Source organism: Nelumbo nucifera, chromosome 1 (genome assembly GCF_055504915.1).
Source record: "Nelumbo nucifera cultivar China Antique chromosome 1, China Antique-T2T, whole genome shotgun sequence".
Taxonomy (NCBI): Eukaryota; Viridiplantae; Streptophyta; class Magnoliopsida; order Proteales; family Nelumbonaceae; genus Nelumbo; species Nelumbo nucifera.
Window position 1 is genome coordinate 85656837 of NC_142649.1, and position 21733 is coordinate 85678569.

Below are 21733 nucleotides of genomic sequence, written 5' to 3' on the forward strand. Positions count from 1 at the left end.
AAGGCGACTCATAGAATCAAGAATGCAATATGTTTTACATCACATTAGCTACTTGAAGCAATGCAATTAAGAAGAATAAGAGATTGTGGGTTTTACATGCTTGAAAATGCTTTATATGTTTGCTTTTATTTTTAAATTTTCATTTGAATACGCTTTACATGTTATGTTTATGTATTTTAATTTTTAGATAATAGGTTTTTTAAAACATTTATTTTAAAATTTAAGTTTATATTTTTTATTAACATTATGTTTAATATTTTTCGAATTCTTTGCATTTTTTTTTAATTTTTTGGCCTTTTTTTTATTTTTTAGCTTTTCTTTGTAATTTTGCGCCTTGCTTAAAAGGGCGTGTGCCTCGCCTTGCGCCTCAGGCGCAAATTGGCCCTTGCGCTTTTTTTGCGCTTTTAAAACACTGGAAGAATCAGAAGATGTCCAAAACCATGTGGAACTGTGAATAGCACCACTGACCTAGAGGAGACTGTTTGAAATATCCTCTATTCACAGTTCCACATGGTTTTAGACATCTTCCCATACTAGAGTAATTAAATAAGAAAGAGAAAAAATCTGCACTAGAACAAACTTACTAAGGAATGCACGATGCATAAATCCAGTCCCACGTGTGTCACTACTGAAAACACACCTATAACCAACCAAGCCCCTGCAATTACAAAACGAAAAAGAGATTAAGTTTTTAACATAACAAAGAAAAGCAAAGGCTATGAGGAAAAAATAAAGTATTTTTTTATTTTTATTAAAAACACATCCTATGCACATTTGTTAGGATTAAAGATACCTGAGAGCACAAGAGAAAAATATAAGAAATTGATTTGGACAAGAAAGCAATGAGTTTTCACTTGTATACCCCTCTTCTATTATAAAATATAAGTTCTCCAAAGACCATTATGCCCTTACAATGAAGCCTTGTAGGATTGATTTGTGAACATCACCTTCTTTGATAAACCAAGCACATCCATAGTTAAAAGAAAAAGAAGAGAAAAAGATGAGAAATATAAATTGGTTTGGGCAAGGAAGTGGTTTACACTATTTGTCATACTCGTCATTTATTATAAAACGTAAGGTTTACGAAGAGCATTATCCTCTTTCAATAATGTCATCTAATTTAAAATATTGCAATTAGGGAACTGATTTGGACATGTCTCTTCTTTGATAAATCAGGCACATCCCCAAGGAGAAGGCAAAGAAACCACTGTTAGTTGTCAGTTGTGACAAAATTCAAAACATGGAGGGGCTTTTGTCTTTTAATCAATGTACTTTGTGACTAATGATAATGTACCCCCCTTTATCAAAATGGTTGTGCCCAAACCACTCCCCTTACAAAATTTTTTATAAGTAAAAGGGACAAAATTTATTAATGCAAGCAAAAACAGGTAGAAATAAAGATGTCGAGGCAACACCCACCATACACTTGAAAGAAAACTAGACCAACTGTCCAAAATAAATAACATCAATTGATTTTTTTTTCAAAATAAAAGAACCCTGCATTTCATAGAAAACAAGTCATCTAAAACCTCAATTTGAGAGGAGGTTCGTGAAGCATATATAAGCAGAAAAATCCCCTTTCACAAAGTGAAATTGAAATTAAAAAAAAGAGTAATAATTTTTTTTCTTTTTAAAAGAACGGATGTCTGATACAAGAAAACAGAAGCAGGTCCCAAACAATACCACCTTTTTCTTCTAGATCCTGGGAGATCTATATCATGAATGTCCAAAACAGATCAAGATCTGAACCCAACATAAACATGCATTCCCTCCGCTATGATTATACCTTTTTCTTCTAGACTGTTTTTGACTTGGGAACCATCTTCTTGGCTTCTCTCTTTGGGATAGAGCTGAACTCAACTGAAATAACTATCAAAGTCACAGACTTGTAATTCTAGTGCCTCCCAAAACCTTTCCCCTAAATCTTCCTTTTTGATCTGAGCAAATTCAAGGTGAACCAGCACCCAATCAGAAGAAATTTTGCCAATAGCTGTCACTAATTTCTTCAAACTCCAGCATTTGTCTTCATAACATCTCCTATACTTTTCCTTCCATATGCACCAGCAAACCACAAAAGGAATGCAGGAATAGAAGCTTGCCCTTCTTATAAGCTCTGAACTTTGGCCACGAAGAAAAGATCTGAGCAGGGGAACCAGGTTCAAGATATCTCAGCCCAAACAATGCAGAAAATAGCTTCCAGATGAAAACAATCACCTTGCACTGAATGAACAGTGACACAGATTCCTCTTGCTCTCTGCCTAAGTAGCACATGCTAGAAAGACAGAAACCTCTATTCTTAAGGTGATACACAGTGAGTACACTATCCATAGAAATAAGCTAAACTAAAGCTTCCACCCTCGGGGGCACTGGGTTGACCCAAATGCCCACACTCTGATCAAGCTCCAGATAATTCTTGCACAATGCTGAGTAGCAAGATTTAACTGTATATTTCCATTAGAACACTCATTCCACCACAGCTCCTCTCTCGAGTGGTCTGTAACCTTAATGCCTTCCAGTTTTTCCAACAAGTAAATACATTCCTCCACCTCTCCTTCTAGCAATGGTCTCCTGAACCTAGGACACCAAACCCTCTAATCTGCATGATGCTCAAAACATTGGTCGATGGTGACCTTATGCTCAAAGAGTCTATACAGCCTTGGGCACCTCCATCAGCTTACCCGCCCTACTCCAATCATCTTCCAAAAACCTTATCTTCTCCTCATCTCCAAAGTCCAAATGAGAGACAAGTTCTTAAACTCCTGGTTGAATTTCATAACACCTTTCCAGACACAAACCCCATAAGAAGCCCTGACCTCCCTTGATTCCCAACCAAACCGAACCACCCCACCACCACTCTCCTCCAGAATGATTGACTCTCCCTCTCTGAGCCAAACCTCCACAGCCACTTCCCAAGAAGAGATTTATTAAAAAATCTCACTCTTCTAATCCCCAAACCCCCTCCCCTCTTTTGATCTACATACTTCATCCCTTTTCACCAAGTGAAGTTTCTTGGCACAATGGTACCCCCTCCTCCCACTCCTTCCCAAAGAAAATCCTTTTGAAGTTTTTCCATTCTTCTTGCTATCTTAGCTGGAACCTTTAGAAGAGAGAAATAGTATGATAGAAGATTTGACAATCTAATCCTAATGAGAGTAATTCTCCCTCCCAAAGACAGATATCTTGCTTTCCACCCATCCAATCTTTTTTCTAACCTCTCAACAATAGGTTTCCAGATAGTAGAAGAGGACTTTGCCCCCACTAGAAAACCCATTTCACCAGTTTACTTGCTCATGTGCATTGGCATAACATGGATTCCAATTGCTGGGGTCCTTTTCCCATTGTTGATTATGCTACTAGTCCCAGTGCGGCAATACATACTCCCTAAATTTTTTGAAGGAGTCCATCTTCAAGACTTAGATGCAGCAGCTAATACAATCTTGTCATTCAAGATTTTTGCCTGGTTACAGTTTGCATTTGCAACTAGTGCTTTTTTTATGTGCATCTGATATAGTGCTAACAGCTATTCATTTTTTGACAACCTATATAACCTTAGGACAAGCATCACATAGTTTCCCAAGAAGAGTTTTCTGTCGGCATTTCGTAAGATGGGAAGTTTCACTCAGGCGGGGAAGTGGCGAGTGGAGCTGGCTATAGAGTCAAAGAAATTCCTATTCGAGCACAGACGGACAAAGGGCAAGTCGTACTTGAAGATCAGGGAAGGAAATAGGGCAACGATTATTCTACCAGAGGAAGCTTGCAGTTGGCTGTAAGGTTTTGTTGATGGAGTAGTCAATACTATGAAGGAAGAAGGTTGGAAAAACTCAGTGAGTTGCGGTGGTAGAAGATACGATGCAGTATTTAGGAAAAATGAGAGGGGCTGGTTCTTCACAGTAACAGAGTATTTTGGCATCAACAAGAAGCAGATGATTTGTGTGCCGGAGGGGCCAAGGGAGCAAGGTTGGAGCTCCTTTGCTAGGAACCTTCAAGCTTTCCTAGTGAAGGTTGAGAGGAAGGGCGAAGAGCCTAATGGAAGCCCAATGGTTTGTAACTCCACCTCCCTCTGTTTACCAGCGTCGAGTAAGAAGCAGACCGCGCTCTGTCAAGAGGTCTTAGTAAACTCTGCAACTGTTCTTCAGAAGATAACTCTCGATGAAGAAGGAAGAAACTGGGAGCACAGAAAGGTGTTAAAGGCAGATAAGGTGGTAAGGGATTGGACAAAAGTCCTTAACGCAGTGGCAGAGAGATTGGGTTTTGATGGCAATGCTGTTCTTTTGCCGTTTTCTGAGAAGAAAGCAATCCTTGACATGGGTGGTGAGAAGTTGAGTTTCAACACGGTAAGAATTGAGGATGGGCTGATACAGATTCAAAACTGGGTCCCAATCTGCAATGAAGTCGACCCAGAAGAAGGCGGTTTCTCCATTAAACTGTTAGGGCTTCCCTTCAACCTCTGGAATGAATCGATTCTGGGAAAAATCACAAGAGCTTTAGGTGGTGTTTTGCTGGAACAAAACCAGAGGAACCTGCGAGCTATGGAGATCAAGGTCGCAGGCATAAAGCCAGAGAACGTGCCTCGCTCGTTGGAAATCCTCTCTGGTGGCGCCTGGTACAAGATTTGGCTTGCTTCTGAAGCTGAAGCATCGCTTTGGGGAAGACGAACAGAGGTAGGGGATGATGGTGAAGTGGCAGGGTGGAGGACACGTGGCAAGCTAGGGATGGAGAAGCGGAAGTTCGGCAGTGTGAAAAGGGAAGAGGAACAGTCGCAGGAGGTTAATCAGTCCCGAAATGCTCTATTTAAGGCAATAAATTCAAATATTTTTGAATTAAAGACTTTTATTAATGGTGGTCCTTCCTTTGCTGACGTGGCCAGGAGAGGAGCCGGCCCGGTCGGTCTCAACCAAGTGGCTCTATCTGAACCGCTGGAAGTAAGGGTGGCCCAGCCTTTAGACCTTTGAAGACTTTAAGTGAGCCACGTGACAGTTTAAGGTGTCACGTGGGTCGGGGTTAAGGAGAGAGAGATGGTAGACAAGACTTACTGTCTATCATCTTCCAAATCAGGTGTGTCTGAAATGAACCAGATTCAGGGGCGGCGAACAGAAGCTGGAACTAAGTCTCTGAGCTGGGTCTCTCGGCCGGGATGTCGACGAACAGCTCTCTCTTGCAGTAGATCGCCCAAATCCGCGATACCTGAGGGACAAAACAGAAGAAAGGGAGGAGGATGATAAGGGTTGGTTAAGGTATAGTTCCGAAAGTGAAGATGAGGAGGAGAGTTCAGAAGAAATTTCAAGCAAAGGGAGTTTGGAAGACGATGAACTCCAAGGAGATCAAAACAGGGAGACTCTAAATCTGATGGGTCTCTTTCTTGGAGATTGGGAGTGCGCACAAGTGGAGTCGGGCGGATCGGAAGGAAAAGTCAGTGTTAGCCAATGCCCACAAGGGGATAAGCCTTCACCAAGTCTTGGGGCCAGGCAAGAAACCAAGATGGTGGCAGATCGTGTTAACCCAAAACTGAACAGGGATACACCTCCGAGAGGTAAACAGTCGGATTCCTCCCCAATTCAGAGTTTGAAGCCCATAGTCAGAAGACCACAAGAACTTTTCAAGGGGTGTTGGAAGGGGAGATGAGGGTGGAGGGAACTTGCAGGGATAAAAGAATCTGGGGAATCATTGACAGTATAATGGGAGCAATTGAAATAAATGAATTATGGAGGAAGGCTACAACTGGGACAGAATCGGATTATAGTGGGGAGGCTGAGGACAGAATTGAGGAGATGGCTAGGAGTGGAGAGCACAAAGATATTAAAAGAGGGGAGGCTAGTAAGGAGGACTCAATAGCAGAATTTGTTGGCAAGCTAGGGTGTAAACTTAAGAACCCAAATGACCTAAAAGCCTTTCTACAAAAAAAGGAGGAGAGTAAGATTAAAAGAGGAAAACTGAGTGAAGTTGAGAGGTTAAGGAGAGATATTGAGGGGGATAAGAAGTTTGGGGTTCGAGGGGAGAGAAGGAAAGGGATTAAATAAATCTCGGGTGAGTTAGGGCTGAAGCCTAAATTTGAAATGCGGATCCTAAGCTGGAATGTAAGGATCGGATGGGTAGTGCGAGGAAGAGAGCAACTATCAAAGAGGTGATTAAGAAGTTTGACCCGGATGTGGTGTTAATTCAAGAATCTAAGAGATCTGATTTTGACAGTAGATGGGCAAGAGGTGTGTGGAGATCAAGGGGGATAAGGTGGGCAACTTCTCCATCATGGGGAGCTTCAGGTGGGATTGTAACTTTGTGGAAAGAGGATGTGGTTGTAGGGGTCAAAGAATTAATAGGAGATCACTCAGTATCTGTAAAATTCAGGCAGGTGGCAGATGGTTTTGATTGGGTCTTAACAAATGTATATGGCCCCAACGACTACAGACAGAGAAAGAAACTGTGGAAAGAGTTGAGTGATATTAGGGGCCTCTAGGAAGGACCCTAGTACGTGGGAGGGGATTTTAATGTGGTGAGGTTCAAAGAGGAAACTAATAATCCGAGTCAGAGGGTGACTACAAGCATGAGGAATTTCAATCAGTTGTGGACACCTTTGAGCTTAAAGAAATCCCTCTTCTAAATCACGATTTCACCTAGTCCAACCTACAACCTAGGCCGTTTTGCTCCAAGCTAGATAGATTCCTGTTTTCAACAGATTGGGAAGAGCATTGGAGGAATCTAACTTCTAGGGCACTCCCTAGACTTACCTCATACCACTGGCCCATAGTGATGTGTAAGGAGGAATTAAGAGGAGATGGACCTGCCCCCTTTAGGTTTGAGAACATGTGGCTGGCTCATCCGGGATTCATCGAGAAAATCAGAGACTGGTGGGAGCAATGTAATCTATCAGTAGAGTGGGAGAGTATGAAATTCCACAAGAAGCTTCAATTTCTAAAATCTGAGATAAAGGAGTGGAACCGGCTGGAGTTTGGAAGATTGGAGGAGAGAAAGCAAACTTTGCTGGAACAATTAGAGGACTTGGATTTGAAGGAAGTAAGGGGTCCCTTTGGATAGGAAGACAGAGAGTTGAGGTGGAGTGTGAGGCAGATGGAAGACCTTTTGCTCAAGGAGAAAATAAGTTGGAGACAGAAATCTAGGTGCAAATGGTTAAAGGAGGGAGACAGAAACACGAGGTTTTTTCATTCTTTGGCAAATAGCAGAAAAAGGAAGAACTTCATTCCAAAATTGGAAGTCGAAGGTGAAGTAATTTCCCAGCAAGCAGAAATAGCAGAGGCCTTTGTAAATCATTTTAAATCTATTTTCATAAGGCCAGTAAATGTGAGGGTTTGGCTGGAAGGGCTGGATTGGCCTACCCTAAGTGTAGTGGATAGGGAGAGGTTAGAGAAGGTTTTTGATATAGAGGAGATCAAGGAGGTAGTGTTTATGATGGATAGGAAAAAAGCTCCAGGCCCAAATGGATTCACAATGGCTTTTTATCAGGATTGTTGGGATATTGTGAAGCAGGATATTATGCAAGTCTTTGAGGAATTTCATAGGAGGGGAATTTCATAGGATATTATGCAGATGGATTCACAATTTCATAGGATATTATGTTGGGATATTGTGAAGCAGGATATTATGAGGGTTTGGCTTAAACTCCACTTTTATTGCTTTGATCCCGAAGAAGAAAGAGGCTTCACACCTAAGGATTTTAGACCTATCAGTTTGGTGCATAGTTTGTATAAGATAATTGCAAAAGTGTTGTCTCTAAGAATAAAGAAAGTTCTTCCTTCTATTATTGCACCCAATCAATGAGCATTTGTGAAGGGGAGGCAGATCACTGATCAAATCTTGATTGCAAATGAGAGTTTGGAAAGTTTCAAGAAGTCCAAGAAGAAGGGTGTGGTTTGCAAACTAGATTTAGAGAAGGCCTATGACCTAGTTGATTGGTCCTTCCTAGTGCAGGTGATGAAGAGTTTTGGGTTTGGAAACATATGGTGTAAATGGATTTGGGGTTGTGTTAAGAGCTGCCACTATTCAATCTTGGTGAATGGAGCTGTAAGGGATTTCTTTCCTGCCTCGAGGGGAATAAGACAAGGAGACCCACTTTCCCCCTTCCTATTCACTCTGGTTGTAGATGTTTTGGGCAAACTAATTCATAGAGCTGATGCAAGGAACTTAGTAAAAGGGTGGAGAATAGGAAGGGAGCAAGTAACACTAACACACTTACAATTCGCAGATGACACAATTCTTTTCTGTGAAGGTGGGGACATAAATTGGATAGGGAACCTGAAATTGGCCATACAATTATCTAAGCAGATGTCCAATCTAAAAGTGAACTTTGATAAGAGTTGTTTGGTGGGAGTGAATTTGGAGAGAGAGGTAAGTGAATATGTGGGGTTGTTAGGGTGTGCAATTTCATATTGGCCATTGACTTATTTGGGTCTCCCCTTAGGAGATAATCCCATGAAGGACAGCTTCTGGAACCCGGTTATGGAAAGACTTGAGAAAAGGCTTGCCTCATGGAGGAAAAATTATCTTTCTCTAGGGGGGAGAATCACTTTAATTAGGCCTACCCTAGCTAACCTTCCTGTTTACTTTCTATCGGTGTTTAAGATTCCCACAAAGGTCTCAAGTAGAGTGGAAAAGTTAATGAGGGATTTCTTGTGGGAACCAGGAGAGGAGAAGAAAGACCATAGGGTGAGTTGGGAGGTGGTAACTAGAAGCAAACAGTTAGGACGGCTTGGGATTGGGAATATCAGGAAAAGAAACATGGCATTGTTGGGAAAATGGTTATGGAGGTTTCCAATGGAAAGGGACAAACTCTGGACGAAGATTGTGACTAGTATACATGGGCTGGAAGACAATGACTGGGATCCAGAAACCTTGGCAAGGACTACAGCTGCTTCTCCTTGGAAAGCCATTCATGATCTACTTCCGGTTTTCTCCCCTTGGATAAGGTATGATCTGAACTTTGGTAATCTCGTAAAATTCTGGGAGCAGCCTTGGGTTGGGAACTCATCTCTAATGGACCAATTTCCCTCCTTATATGTGTTGTCAGACCTGAAGAATGAACCCATTTCTTTTTTCTTAGTTTCTTCTGATTCTAATTCCGGTTTTGGATGGAATCTAGGGTTGAGGAGAACAATAAGGGATACGGATTTGGGCTGTTTGTCATCTCTACTAGCCACCCTTGAAAATGTTTTCTTGGACCCAAGTAAGGATGACTCCGAATTTGGACCCCATCCTCCAATGGTTCCTTCTCCTGTGCGTCGTTTTTTGAGACCTTGGTCCATCCTCCTACTCCCTCTGGCCTTTCCTTCCCTGTTAATGAGATTTGGAGTAAACCCATTCCTCCTCGGGTTTGTAGTTTTTGCTAGGAAACTTTCCTGGAAAGAATAAACACAACCAACTTGCTTCAAAGAAAGAGACCTAATTCTTGCTTACTTCCCAATAGGTGTGTTCTTTGTAAAGCTAATGGGGAAACGGCTTACCACCTTATGGTTACTTGTCCGGTTACTCAGACTATTTGGGAATGGGCTTCATCCTTGTTTGGATGCACTTGGAATCCCCCCGTGAGTTTGCAAAGCTTGTTCTCTCCCCCGTTCTCTAGATGGCCTAAGAAAAGAGGGAAGATCATGTGGAGAAGCATTAGAGCAGTTGTGTGCTGGTCCGTATGGGAAGAGAGGAACTCTAGACTTTTTTCAGACAAGGAAAGAACTCTAGTCATTGGCTGAAATCTTTGGAGCTTTTTTCAGAGTTCTCCATGACTGGTCTTTTGAGAAAGTGGAAAGAAGTTGCTACCTCGGCTCAGTGCAAAAGGACCTCTAGACCTTCTTGGTCCCCCCCTCCTTGAGGATTCATGAAACTGAATTTTGATGGTTGTAGTTCAAGGAATCCTGGGCCTTGTGGGATTGGGGGAGTTTTCAGAAATGAGGCTGGGACTATTTTTGCTATGTTCTCTGGCCCTATTGGTGAGGGTGACTCTCTTAGGGCAGAGATTTTAGCAGCTTTGGAAGGAATCAAAAGAGCAAGAGAATTAAACATTCGGTGCTTGATCATTGAAGGGGACTCAGAGGTGGTAATTAGGTGGTTGAAGGAAGACAGCAATGGTTTGTGGAGCTACAGAAATGAAAAGAAAAAATTTAAATGGCTGAGTAGGGATATTGAGGTGAAGTACAGCTGGGTGAAGAGAAGTGCTAATTCCATGGCTGATGGGTTAGCCAAGCAAGGGGTGCTTAAGGATTCTTTGTTTTGGGCCACTTTTTAGCTTTCCTTCTTGTTCTCTGTTGTGGGGGAGTTAAGATATTTTACCTCCCCTCTCTTGCACTCAAAGTTTCACAATTTTTATAATCTAATAAAACATTCTGTTATTGATCAAAAAAAAAAAAAAAACCATTTCACCAATCTTGCAGTCGAAGACATTTACACAATCTGTTAACACCTCCCTACTCACTTCGCTCACTCTAATTAAAATACTCTTAGACAAATTCACCTTCAAACCAGTTAACAGCTCAAAATTAGCTAACACAGCCCTCAATTCAGAATTTGATCCACTAAAGCACCAAGGAAAATAAGTGTATCATCTGTGTATTGCAGATGAGAGATGCAAGGGCCATCTGAGAAGTCTTCAAATAAATCCAACTGAACTCCTCTTGATGGAAGCAAATTCAGCACTTCCATCATTAAGACAAAAAAGCCAATTTCATTAAAAGAAGAAATTAGTCCAATAAGAAGGGGAGGGATAAACACTCTTAGCTCTCCCCAAAAGAAAGATTACAAATAATACAGTCCAAAATAAATCATTCCTTTCCCCCTTTGCATCTCTTTTGACCCAATTACAAGACACCTCTACTCCTTGCAGATTTGCAGCAATTTAACAGCTTTTCTCTTCTCATGGGTCCCTTTTTCTAAAGCCAACTAATTACAAGCTTCGAATCACCTTCTATTACTAACTTCCTGATATTCAGCTCTTTAGCCTTTTGGATCCCTTCCATAACAGCCATAATTTCAGCTCTTAACAAATCCCCTTCACCAATTGGGCCTGAGAATAGTGCAATTATATTTCCTTCTTCATTCTTGAAAACTCCTCCAATGCCAAAAGGACCGGGATTGCCTTCATTGCAACCATCAAAATTAAGTTTAGTGAAACCACTAGAGGGTGGGGACCACAAAGGCCTACCCACCTCATTAACTGGAGCAGAATCAGCCACCTCCCTCCACTTTCTCATCACCTCAATACCACGAACATCTCTAGAAGTATCCAATGACTTAACACAATGGACTACCTTGATGGTGATAGCTTCGATGACAGCTTCTATACTTCTTTTTTTTTTCATGGAAGAGTCTTTGATTCCTCTCCTCCCAGATTCTCCAACACACCACTGCCCTTGTGCATCTCCAAAGTATTCTTCCCCTCTTCTTTGACCAACTTAGGAAATTAGAACCGAATAGGCTTTGTACAGGGTTCCACCTACACCCAAACAAAGAAAAGAACCATTCCCAAATTGAAGAAGCAAAAGGGCAAGAAATTAAAAAGTGATAGCAATTATCACCATTAACTTTGCAAAAGGAGCACCAGTGAGGGGAAAGACACCAACTAGGTCTTTTTCTTTGTAGTAACTCACAAGTATTAATTCTTTTCAAATACATTCCCAACACAAACCGCCTAGCCTGAGAGGAATAGGTTTATACCAAATCTCTTTGGATAGTAAGAAAGACCCTTGGCTTTCACTCGGTTGAATAAGGGCTGAAAAAAAGGGAACCACAAGAGAAGGTAGCTGAGGGTGATGGGATCCAGATTCTCCTATCCCTCCCTCTTACCACCTTCCAAAAACACCCCTTCCAAATTTTGTAGGAGGTTAATGACAGTGTTCATTTCATAATCATGTATCCCACTTCTGAAACCCAAAAGGCAAGAAATAGGTTCCTCCCTACGGTTGGAAATGTTATAAAGGAAAGGGAATTGTGTTCTTAGTGATTCACTACCCACCCAAACATTCTCCCAAAATTTAACATGGTTTCCAACTCCTGGGCTATACCTGATGTGTGGTAAAAAAAAGGGGTAGAATATCATAGATGGACTTCTATGGCGAAGCCCTTGTAGCCCTAGCTGAAATTCCGGAATCCCAACCATCTGCCACAAGACCATGAATGCTAACTATTACCCTTGCCCACAACTTGTCTCTCTCCATCATCAATCCCCACAACCATTTCCCTAGAAGAGCCATGTCCCTTTTTTGTATGTTCCCTAGCCCTAATCCACCATATTTCTTACTTCTGCAAACCAACTCCTAGTTTACTTTGTGATCCTTCCTTTCCTCCCCTAGTTCCCACAAAAAATCTCTCATCAACTTCTCTATAATTGTACTTAACGCCAATCAGAATTCTAAACACTGACAAGTAGTAAATCGGTAAGTTGCAAAGTAGATTTCATTAACATGATTCTTCCTCCAAGGGATAAATACTTGCTATTCCACGAAGACAACCTCTTAGTAATTTGTCCCATAGGATCCCAAGAAAACTTATCCCCTAAAGGTAAACCCAAATAAGTCATAGGACACTTGGAGACAATACACCTCAAAATTTCTACACTTTCTAAAATCTCCCTTTCCTCCATATCCACTCCTACCAAGCAACTCTTCTCCGAGTTAGTCTTCAAGTTGGACATTTTTTCAAATGTCCGCACCACCAATCTTAAGTTCCTCACTTGGCTAATTTCACCCTTTTCACAAAATAAAATAGTATCAACGGCAAACTGTAGGTGAGTAACTAAAACTTGTTCTCTTCCCACTCTCCAACCTTTATTAAATTTCTTGAAACTGCCTTTTCGGTAAGTCTCCCAAACACATCAGCAATCAGTGTGAAAAAAAAGGGGGAGAGTGGGTCCCCTTGCCTAATTCCCCCAAGGGCTAGAAAATGATGTACCACTGTCCCATTATCAGTATTGAGTAATGACAGGTCTTAACGCAACCCAAAATCTATCTACACGTCACTGAAACCAAGCTCACCATAACATCCTTCAAAAAACCCCAATTCACTAAATCATATGCCTTCTCCAGATCCAGTTTACAAACAAACCCTTCCCTACCATTTCTCTTCAAATCCTCCACACTTTCATTAGCAATCAGAATCTAATCAATTATTTTCTTCTCCTTAACAAAAGCCCCTTGATTTTGTGAGGTAATGGAGGGGAGAACAATTCTAATCCTTCGAGACAGCACCTTAGCAATGATCTTGTAGAGGCTATGTACCAAGCTAATTGGTCTAAAATCCTTAGGATGCAATGTCTCCGCTTTCTTTGGTATCAAAGTAATAAAGGTTGAGTTTAGACCTAGATTAATCACCCCCCTATCAAAAAATTTTAGGACTATGTGTGTTATTCCTGTCCATAGAGAAAATTGCATCCATTATTTCTTCACTATCAAATCTTCTTTCCAACCATCTTTGAGAATTCTCTAGAAGCTTAGGCCACTCCAATCCATTAATTTGAATTCTATCATTCAGAGGCTTCTTAAAAATTGATCTGAAAATGTTCCACAAAAGCTTGAGCAATCTCATTCTGTTGGCTAACACTCACCCTATTAACCTCCAACTTTGGCACTGAGTTCTTCTTTCTCCTCCCATTTGCTAGTGCATGAAAAAAATTTAGTGTTCCTGTCACCCTCCTTAATCCACTTGCTCCTTGACTTTTGTCTCCAACTGATTTCCTCTTTCAATAATAACTCCTCTAGTTCCTTCCTCAACCTCCATCTTTCATTTCTATCACTTTCCTCTAGCAAACTAGCCACTTCCTTTCCATCTAACATTGGTTTGGGAAACAAATGGTTGCTTTTGCTCCTTAATACTGCCAAACTGTTGTAAATTCCACTCTTAAGTTTTTCCTTTAAGCTCCTTCAACTTCCATTGAAACCTCATACCTTCCCAATGTACCCTTGGATTGCTCTCCTACCACCATATTTTAACTCTCTCACTGAAACCATCATTAACCACATATTCTCAAATCTGAATAGGGTTGAACCTCTACCCTCCAAATTTTCCTCAGAAATGGATATTGGCCAACGATATGAAGTTATTCTTGGCAAGGCTCTAAACACTAGACCTCTCCAATGCTCCTCTCAATCAACTGTGAATAAAAAATCTGTCCAGTTTAGAGCAAACTGGGTTGGCTTATAGGTTGGACCAGGTAAAGTTATTATGAGTCAAATGAAGTTCTTTCAGCCCGAAAGCATCAATAACCTGATTAAACTTCTCCACGCTTAAACTAATCTTCCGACTCTGATTGTTAGTCTCTTCCAAGAATTGTATCACGTTGAAATCCCACAGTCCCTTAATATCTTCCAATTCCTCCAAAAGTTATTTCTTTCCCTATACCCATTTGGCCCGTATACATTTGTCAACACCCACTCAAATCCATCTGAAATCTGCTTAAACTTAATCGAAACTGAAATTCCCAATCAGCTCCTCCATTCCAGTTACAATCTCAATATTCCACATAGTCAAGATACCACCTAAGCCTCTAACATTCCAGCTTACTATCCTCATTCCTAACCTCTGTAGTCAACCCAATCCCGAACCTCGCCTACCTGTTCCCCCTTACCCTTCCCTTTCTTTCACTAATTCTTTCACTAAACTCATTATCCCCTTCTACATCTTTTCTCAATCCCTCCACTTCGCTCAATTTTCTTTTCCTCCATTATTTTTCTTTAAATACACCTTCATATCATTAGGCTTTTGTACTTCACACACCAACTTTTCCACAAACTCCGTCACTGGATCATTCTGCCCATCCCCATCTCCATCTTCTCCCCCCCCCCCTTTCATTCTCGCCTCCTAAATTGGTCCCATGTTCATTATACTTAAACCTACCCTCTTCTACTTCACAGTAATTCCCTTCCTGTAATTCTTTCTCCTCAACTCCCCTTGATCATCTCCCAAATTTTCCTACCCCCACCTTGTGCTTCGAAAAATTTTGAGGAAACTCCATTTAAGAGGACCGAGAAGGAAACCAAGGATAACATTCAGCTTCTCCATCTCTCCCCAAAACCCATAAGGCTTTGAACCTCCTTCAAAAAACCCCACTCTCCTTATAATATTTGTATTATTTGAAAGAGAATAACTTATTTGTATTCTTGTATTTTCAGTAATCATTTTATTATGTAAGACTATTGATTTGTTCTATTAAGCAACTGGAAAAAAAAAATAAGAATGGTTTTCATACAAGGAAAGAAATTGCAACTACTATGTAGATTAGCCATGTTTTTCCTAACCAAGCACTTTTCTTAATGGACTCAATGTTTTAAAAGTGCAAGGCGAGGCATGAGCCTTTTTGAATCAATGCGCAAAAATACAAAAAAGCCAAAAAAATGAGAAAAATGTTAGAAAATTCTAAAAATAAGCCAAAAAATCAAATAAATGCAAAAAAATAAAAGTATATATTAAACATAAAATTAATAAAAGATATAAACTTAAATTTTAAAATAAATGTTTTAAAAAAACCTATTATCTAAAATTAAGATACAAAAACATAACATGTAAAGCATATTCAAATGAAAATTTAAAAATAAAATCAAACATATAAAACATTTTCAAGCATGTAAAACCCACAATCTCTTCTTTTCCTCAATTGCATTACTTCAAGTAACTAATGTGATGTAAAACATATTGCATTCCTGATTCTATGAACCGCCTTTCTACCAAACCCCTTGAGGCAAGCCCAAACAAGTCCATGTTAGGATCTTAAATTCTTAATCTTACACAAAAAATAATGACTTTATAATTACCTTTTAAGAAGATATTTTATAAGGATGAATGAATGAACAACATTAGCAAATAGGGGGTTCTCAGAGCTTCAATGAGCGAGCAAAGCGAGCGAATTTTTAAAAATTTAAAAAGCATAAAATGTTAAAAAAGGCACACGTCTGGGCTGAGGCACAAGGAGCATCAGGCGCTCACCTACACTAAAGCACAAGGCACATCAGGCGTGCGCCTTTTGAAAGTGCTGTGCCTAGGACTTAGGCGAGGTGCATACCCTAAAATGTGCCTCGCCTATGCGCGTAAGTGCACCTTTTAAATCACTGAATGGACTTGGCATATGTTTGTGAGTTTGTGCTAAAATAAAATATATAGAACAATACTTTAAAATAATGAAAAGTTTCTAAAAAGCAAGCCAACTCATATTCCATATAGATCAGCAAACCAATATGACTGATTTTTTCATCATAATTCTTTGAAGGAACACATAAACCTTTAAATAATAAGTAAATAGTATTTTTTTTATAAATGTAAATAATGTTTTTGTTTGGATAGATAACAGGTAGCATTTCATTAACATAAACAAGAATGTACAGTGAGTTAAAACAGGGTATGAGTACCTAAAGAGCAGTTAAAACAATTGAAACCAAAACAATCACACCCTAACAACTCCTTGCCCTAAAGAGCATGTAAAACAATTGCTCCTTAAAATTAATAAGAAAATATATAAATACTTATGGTAACTGGCTGACTTCACTAGAGATACTCATGAATAAAAGAAATGTTTGCTTTTGATATTTCTTCATGTTGGAGGACTTTAATCATGGTTAGGGATCATTCAACTTTATATAATAAGATCTTTAATCATTGTGCAAGCATTATAATTCTCAATAATTGCAATGTCCTATACTCCTATATTTCCTTCTTCAAAATTTCCCCTTCTCTTTTTGAGACCCAAGTGTGTTTTGATGCTTACTCTATCATTTACTTTTTTTAGTTTATTCTTGATTTCCAAAACCTATTTCCACTGTTTCTGTATTTAAAAATACCCCTTCTAAGTTCCACTGTAATCTTTGAGCAAAAAAAGTTATACTATAATCCTCTAAGACAGTTCCACTTCCATTAGGAGCCTGGTTTAAAGTATTGATACGATACTCCCAATACGGGACATATCGTATCTGTAACCATGGCCACGGGTACAAGATATGCCATGTCTGGGTACATATCCCATGAGTCGTGCGTGTTGTGTCAATATGCCTCTATATTGGGCCATACACCAATACAGCCCAATATGCACGAATACAAAAGCATAACGATGGCGAGTTTGACAAAACTGTATATTGACCACTTTTGGATTGTTTTTTATCTACAATAAAAATTGAACTTTTTTTTGATAATTTATAATAAAAATTATAACAATTGAACATTTTTTTTATAATTATAATGTTCAACTTTTATTGTATAATAAAAATTGAACATTATAATTATCAAAACTGAAATAAATAATTTAAGATTTATTTTCCCCAAAAATTTAATAAGAACTAAAAGTTATAAAGATAATTTATTTTATCTATCTTAAATGATTTATCTATTTTATTTTACATATAAATTATCTGTTAAAATGAAAACATATTTATAATTATAAAAACTGAAAATTGAAAAGAAATAAAAATAAAACTTGAAAATTATAATTATAAGAATTGAAAATTATAATTATAAAAACTGAAGTAAATAATTTAAGATTTAATTTTCCCCAAAAAATAATACAACTTGAAAATTATAAAAACAATTTATTTTATCTATCTTAAATGATTTATATGTTTTATTTTACAATTATATGTTAAAAATGAAGACACATTTGTTATTTGAAAAAATAGGGTTATTATTTATATAAAAATACTAAATAAACAAAAATTCCCAAAATTTTAATAAAAATTCAAAATTACAAGTGATAATTATTGTATGATGTGTACATGTTTTAGAGTCCTGGTATTGTTGATTGCAATGTTTCTCTTCATATAACCTATTAAAGTGTGCATTTGTCATGTGTTTATACCCTACTCACAAATAATTCAGTTCTGGATTTAGTGTTAATAATGTATTTATGTGATTTATATGCATTTCCTAGTATATCCAAGTGTTTTGATATGTTTTGTCACATCTATGCATTTCAAAAGTGTATCAGTATCAGTATCCATATCTGAGTTGTTCGATACGATACGCGATATTGATACTTTGATCCTCCATCAGGAGAAGAGAAGTTTGCAAACAAACCCAAGTTCGAAAATTTGATTGGTCAAATAAGGATAACCAATAGACTGACCTGGAAGGACATGTCAAAGACATTCTTGTCCTGCCAACATTCCCTGGGACAGGACCCATGTCAATAACCTCAGCACGCCTATGAGATAAAGCTTCCATGACAAGCCCCACATGCTCTTCATTCACCTGAAATGTGTGCAACGAATGGAATTCTAAAATACAGACCAAAAAATGAATAAAAAAATAAGTATCCCATTCTTGCAACCATAGTTAGCAGGTGCCTAGGCGACACCTTGGTGATAAGGTGTTCTCTGAGGGTTGCCTTGCCCAAACACCTACATATTATATGTAAGACACCACACAATATTTTTATATTTTCATTTCATGTTATTAATAACAAGGTTCAAAGCATCAATATGTATCAGGTGTATCGTATCGTATTGGAAAGGTTCTGATACACTTGTTTAAAGGTGTTTTCAGGAACCCACTAATTTTATTTATTCAATAATATAAAAATAGTTATAAAAACGAAACTTTGAAAAAAACTAAGAATAAATAAAAAACACATGGTTTTAAAGCACCGATACACCCCTATCAATACTCAAAAGTGTATCAATACTTTGAACCATGATTAATAGTAGTACAATAGATATTATTAGACTAAATTATTCTTATACTAGTTTTTTTGTTATTTTCTTATTTGTTTGAGTTCAATCGACACAGAAGACAGTAATATAGTCTTGAATCCTTTAGGACTTCAAAACTTGAATTGATAAGTAAGAAATAACTTGAAGATTTTATCTATTGTACTACTATTATGATTTTGAAGAGTAAAGAATAAATTCCATTCAAAAGTAAATAGAATTGCAAGCTAATGGGTGTCAAGATGACAAATCAAAAGAGCAAATCAAGATGAAAAAGATTCACATTACAAGCTTGAAATTCAAGAATATCCCAAAAGCTTCCCACCAGATCTGAACTGCTAACTTGCTCAAATTCTGGAAGAAACAAAACCCAGTCCGTTACAAGCTTTTCCAACTGAAGCAACTATTACCTCAGTGCACTTTGACTTGTTCTCAAACAACCTTTTACCTTTCATTCCATATTGTCCAACATACTGCAAAGGGAATGCAGCTCCAAATGATTCTAGCTTTCTTACTGCCTTTGAATCTTGGCCAAGAGGAAAAAATTTCTGCTGGTGAAGTAGGCTGGAAGACCCAAACACCATATAAGAATGAGTAGAATTCCAGATGAAATTTTCCACTTTGCAAGAAAACAATAAGTGACAAACAATCTCATCCAAATTACACAAGTAACAATTATTAGCCATACTAAAGCCTCTGTTCTTCAAATGATCTGTAGTTAGGATGCTGTCCAAAGCTACCAGTCATGCAAACACTTCCACTTGTGGGGGAACCAGATTCCCCCACACACCTCCTTGCTAGCTGCCATATCATCTCTGATCGAATCCAAGTAAAAGGACTTCACCAAGAACTTTCCATCCCTGCACTCCCTCCACCACAGTCCTTCCTTGAAAAATGTTGAGATTCTGGACTGTTTTAGTCTATCCAACAGCATGATACACTCCTCCACTTCTTGATCCAACAAAGGCCTTCTGAATTTAGGGCACCAAACCACCTGCTCACCTCTTAGCTCATAGCATTGCTCAATCTTAATTTGTTGTTCAGCCAAACCTGTACAGCCTTGGGCATGGATCACACAGTTTCCTAACTCAGCTCTATTCATCCTCCCAAAATCTCACTCTAGCTCCATCTCCCACATTGAATCTAACCAAGCCTTTGAACTCCTAGTTGAACTTCATAATACCTTTCCAAACACTCACCCCGTAAGAGCTTGACACCTCTCTCAGTTCCCACCCAAACCTCACCACCCCATATTTCCCTACCACCACTCTCCTCCATAAGGACTAAACCTCCAAAGCCATTTACACGAGAACTTTATTGAAAGTTTTTATTCTTCTAAACCCCAGCCTCCCATTTTCCTTTGGCCTGCATACCTTTTTCCCACTTAACTAAATGAAACTTCTTAGTTCCCCTTGCCCCTTCCCAAAGAAAGTCCCTCTGAATCTTCTCTATCTTGCTGGCCACTTCTGTTGGAGCTTTCAATAATGAAAGATAATAAGTAGGTAAGATTGACAGCACACTCCTAATAAGAGTAATTTTACCTCCCAGTGAGAGGTACTTTGCCTTCCACCTTTCCAGCCTCTTCTCAGCTCTCTACAAGAGGCCTCCAAATGCTAACTGAGGCTGATTTGGCACCAACCGGGAGAACCAAATAGGGGAAAGGTAGCTCCCCAATCTGACACTCCAAGGCTGCTGTAAGCTGTTCCATATTCCAATCATGAGACTTCTTGCCAAATCACTTTCATCCCCGACAACATCTCAAAGTTAGCCAAAAAGATGAGTGTATTATTGGCATACTGTAAAAGAGAGATAATATGGTCCATCTATCCCCACTTTAAAGCCTTCAACCTAGCCCAACTGAATTCCCTGTTCATAAGCAAATTCAGCACCTCCATAACCAGTACAAACAACAAAGAGAGGATTGGATCCCCTTGTCTCAGCCCTCTAGAAGCTTGGAACACACAAGAACAATCAATAGGATTTATTCTTTTTCCAATCTTCCTAGGACCAAAACTAGGACTCAACCCTTATGTTTTCTTTCCTTTCTTATTTTTCTTCTCATAAATATGTTGATTTTCTATCTTTTGATATGGGGTTCATACTTGTTTCATGAGTATAAGGGTAATTATTAGTTAAAGATCACTACTTATTACCATGAAACCTAGGGAACTACCCTATTATATTTTTTTTATTTTACCGCCTGGGAGACTAGGCAACATGGCACACCCCTATTGCCTATCTTCACCTTGGTGGCTTGAAAACTATGTTTGCAGTTGCATGGTTAGATATAGTACCTCAATTGTCACTTCTTCCAATGGTTCAAGCTTCTCCCTATTCTCAGTTTTATACCTGAAAAGGCAGTGGAAATTTTATTCATTTAAGCTGTAAATGGAAATCTACCTAACATTAGAGATCAAATGATGAAACAAAATCAGATATCTAAAGGCACATTTAAATTTAAGTGTTAAGAGATTGTAAACATCTTAAAGATGGAAACTTTAAATATTTAACCATAACCCATGGTGCTTTGCTAAATCATACAAGAAAATGCAAAACAAATAGTATAAAAAATATAATGTTAAATCTCAAAGAATTGGAAACCTTGACAAGATCTGCAATGGCGAGTTCATAGGTCAAAGATAAGATAACCCTAACGCCTAACAGTTAAATTTCAAGTTCAGTTGACACTTGACAACTCTACAGGAAAATTTTGGAGAAGGCAAATATGCCATAGACATTTTCAAGAACACTTAAAAAAAAATGCATGCAATAGTAGATTTCACAAAAGCTACAAGCTATCCAGATTTGTCAGAAACGGTTGGCAGTTGAATAATCATTCCCTTTTCAAGCACTACTAAATTATTTTGAAATCTATAGCATAAGTTTCTGAAAGCAAAAAAGAAAAAGAATAGAAAAAGAAAAAAATACCAACAAACAAGTGCTTCTTTAGTTGCTTCTAGGTAAGCTTTCCAAGCAGCTACTTTTGTACCGGGGAGGCAGATGCTTGATTCTGTTCTTATTGCAAATGAGCTGATTCACTCAAGAAGAAAAGAGGGCTCCCCTGGTTTGATTTGCAAACTGGACATTGAAAAAGCATATGATCATGTCAACAGGAGGTG

The 21733-nt window shown here is 38.7% G+C and overlaps 1 protein-coding gene across 1 annotated transcript in view; it reads right to left on the bottom strand.

The window, feature by feature from the left end:
• Nucleotides 1-21733, bottom strand: part of EMB2785 (elongation factor family protein) — a 70203-nt gene that overhangs the window by 23523 nt on the left and 24947 nt on the right. The window contains exons 11-13 of the mRNA XM_010262087.2: nt 20909-20963; nt 18032-18156; nt 585-658 (exon numbers count right to left, since the gene is read on the bottom strand). Of these exons, the coding sequence (XP_010260389.1) occupies nt 585-658; nt 18032-18156; nt 20909-20963 (254 nt within the window). The remainder of the gene's footprint in view (nt 1-584; nt 659-18031; nt 18157-20908; nt 20964-21733) is intronic.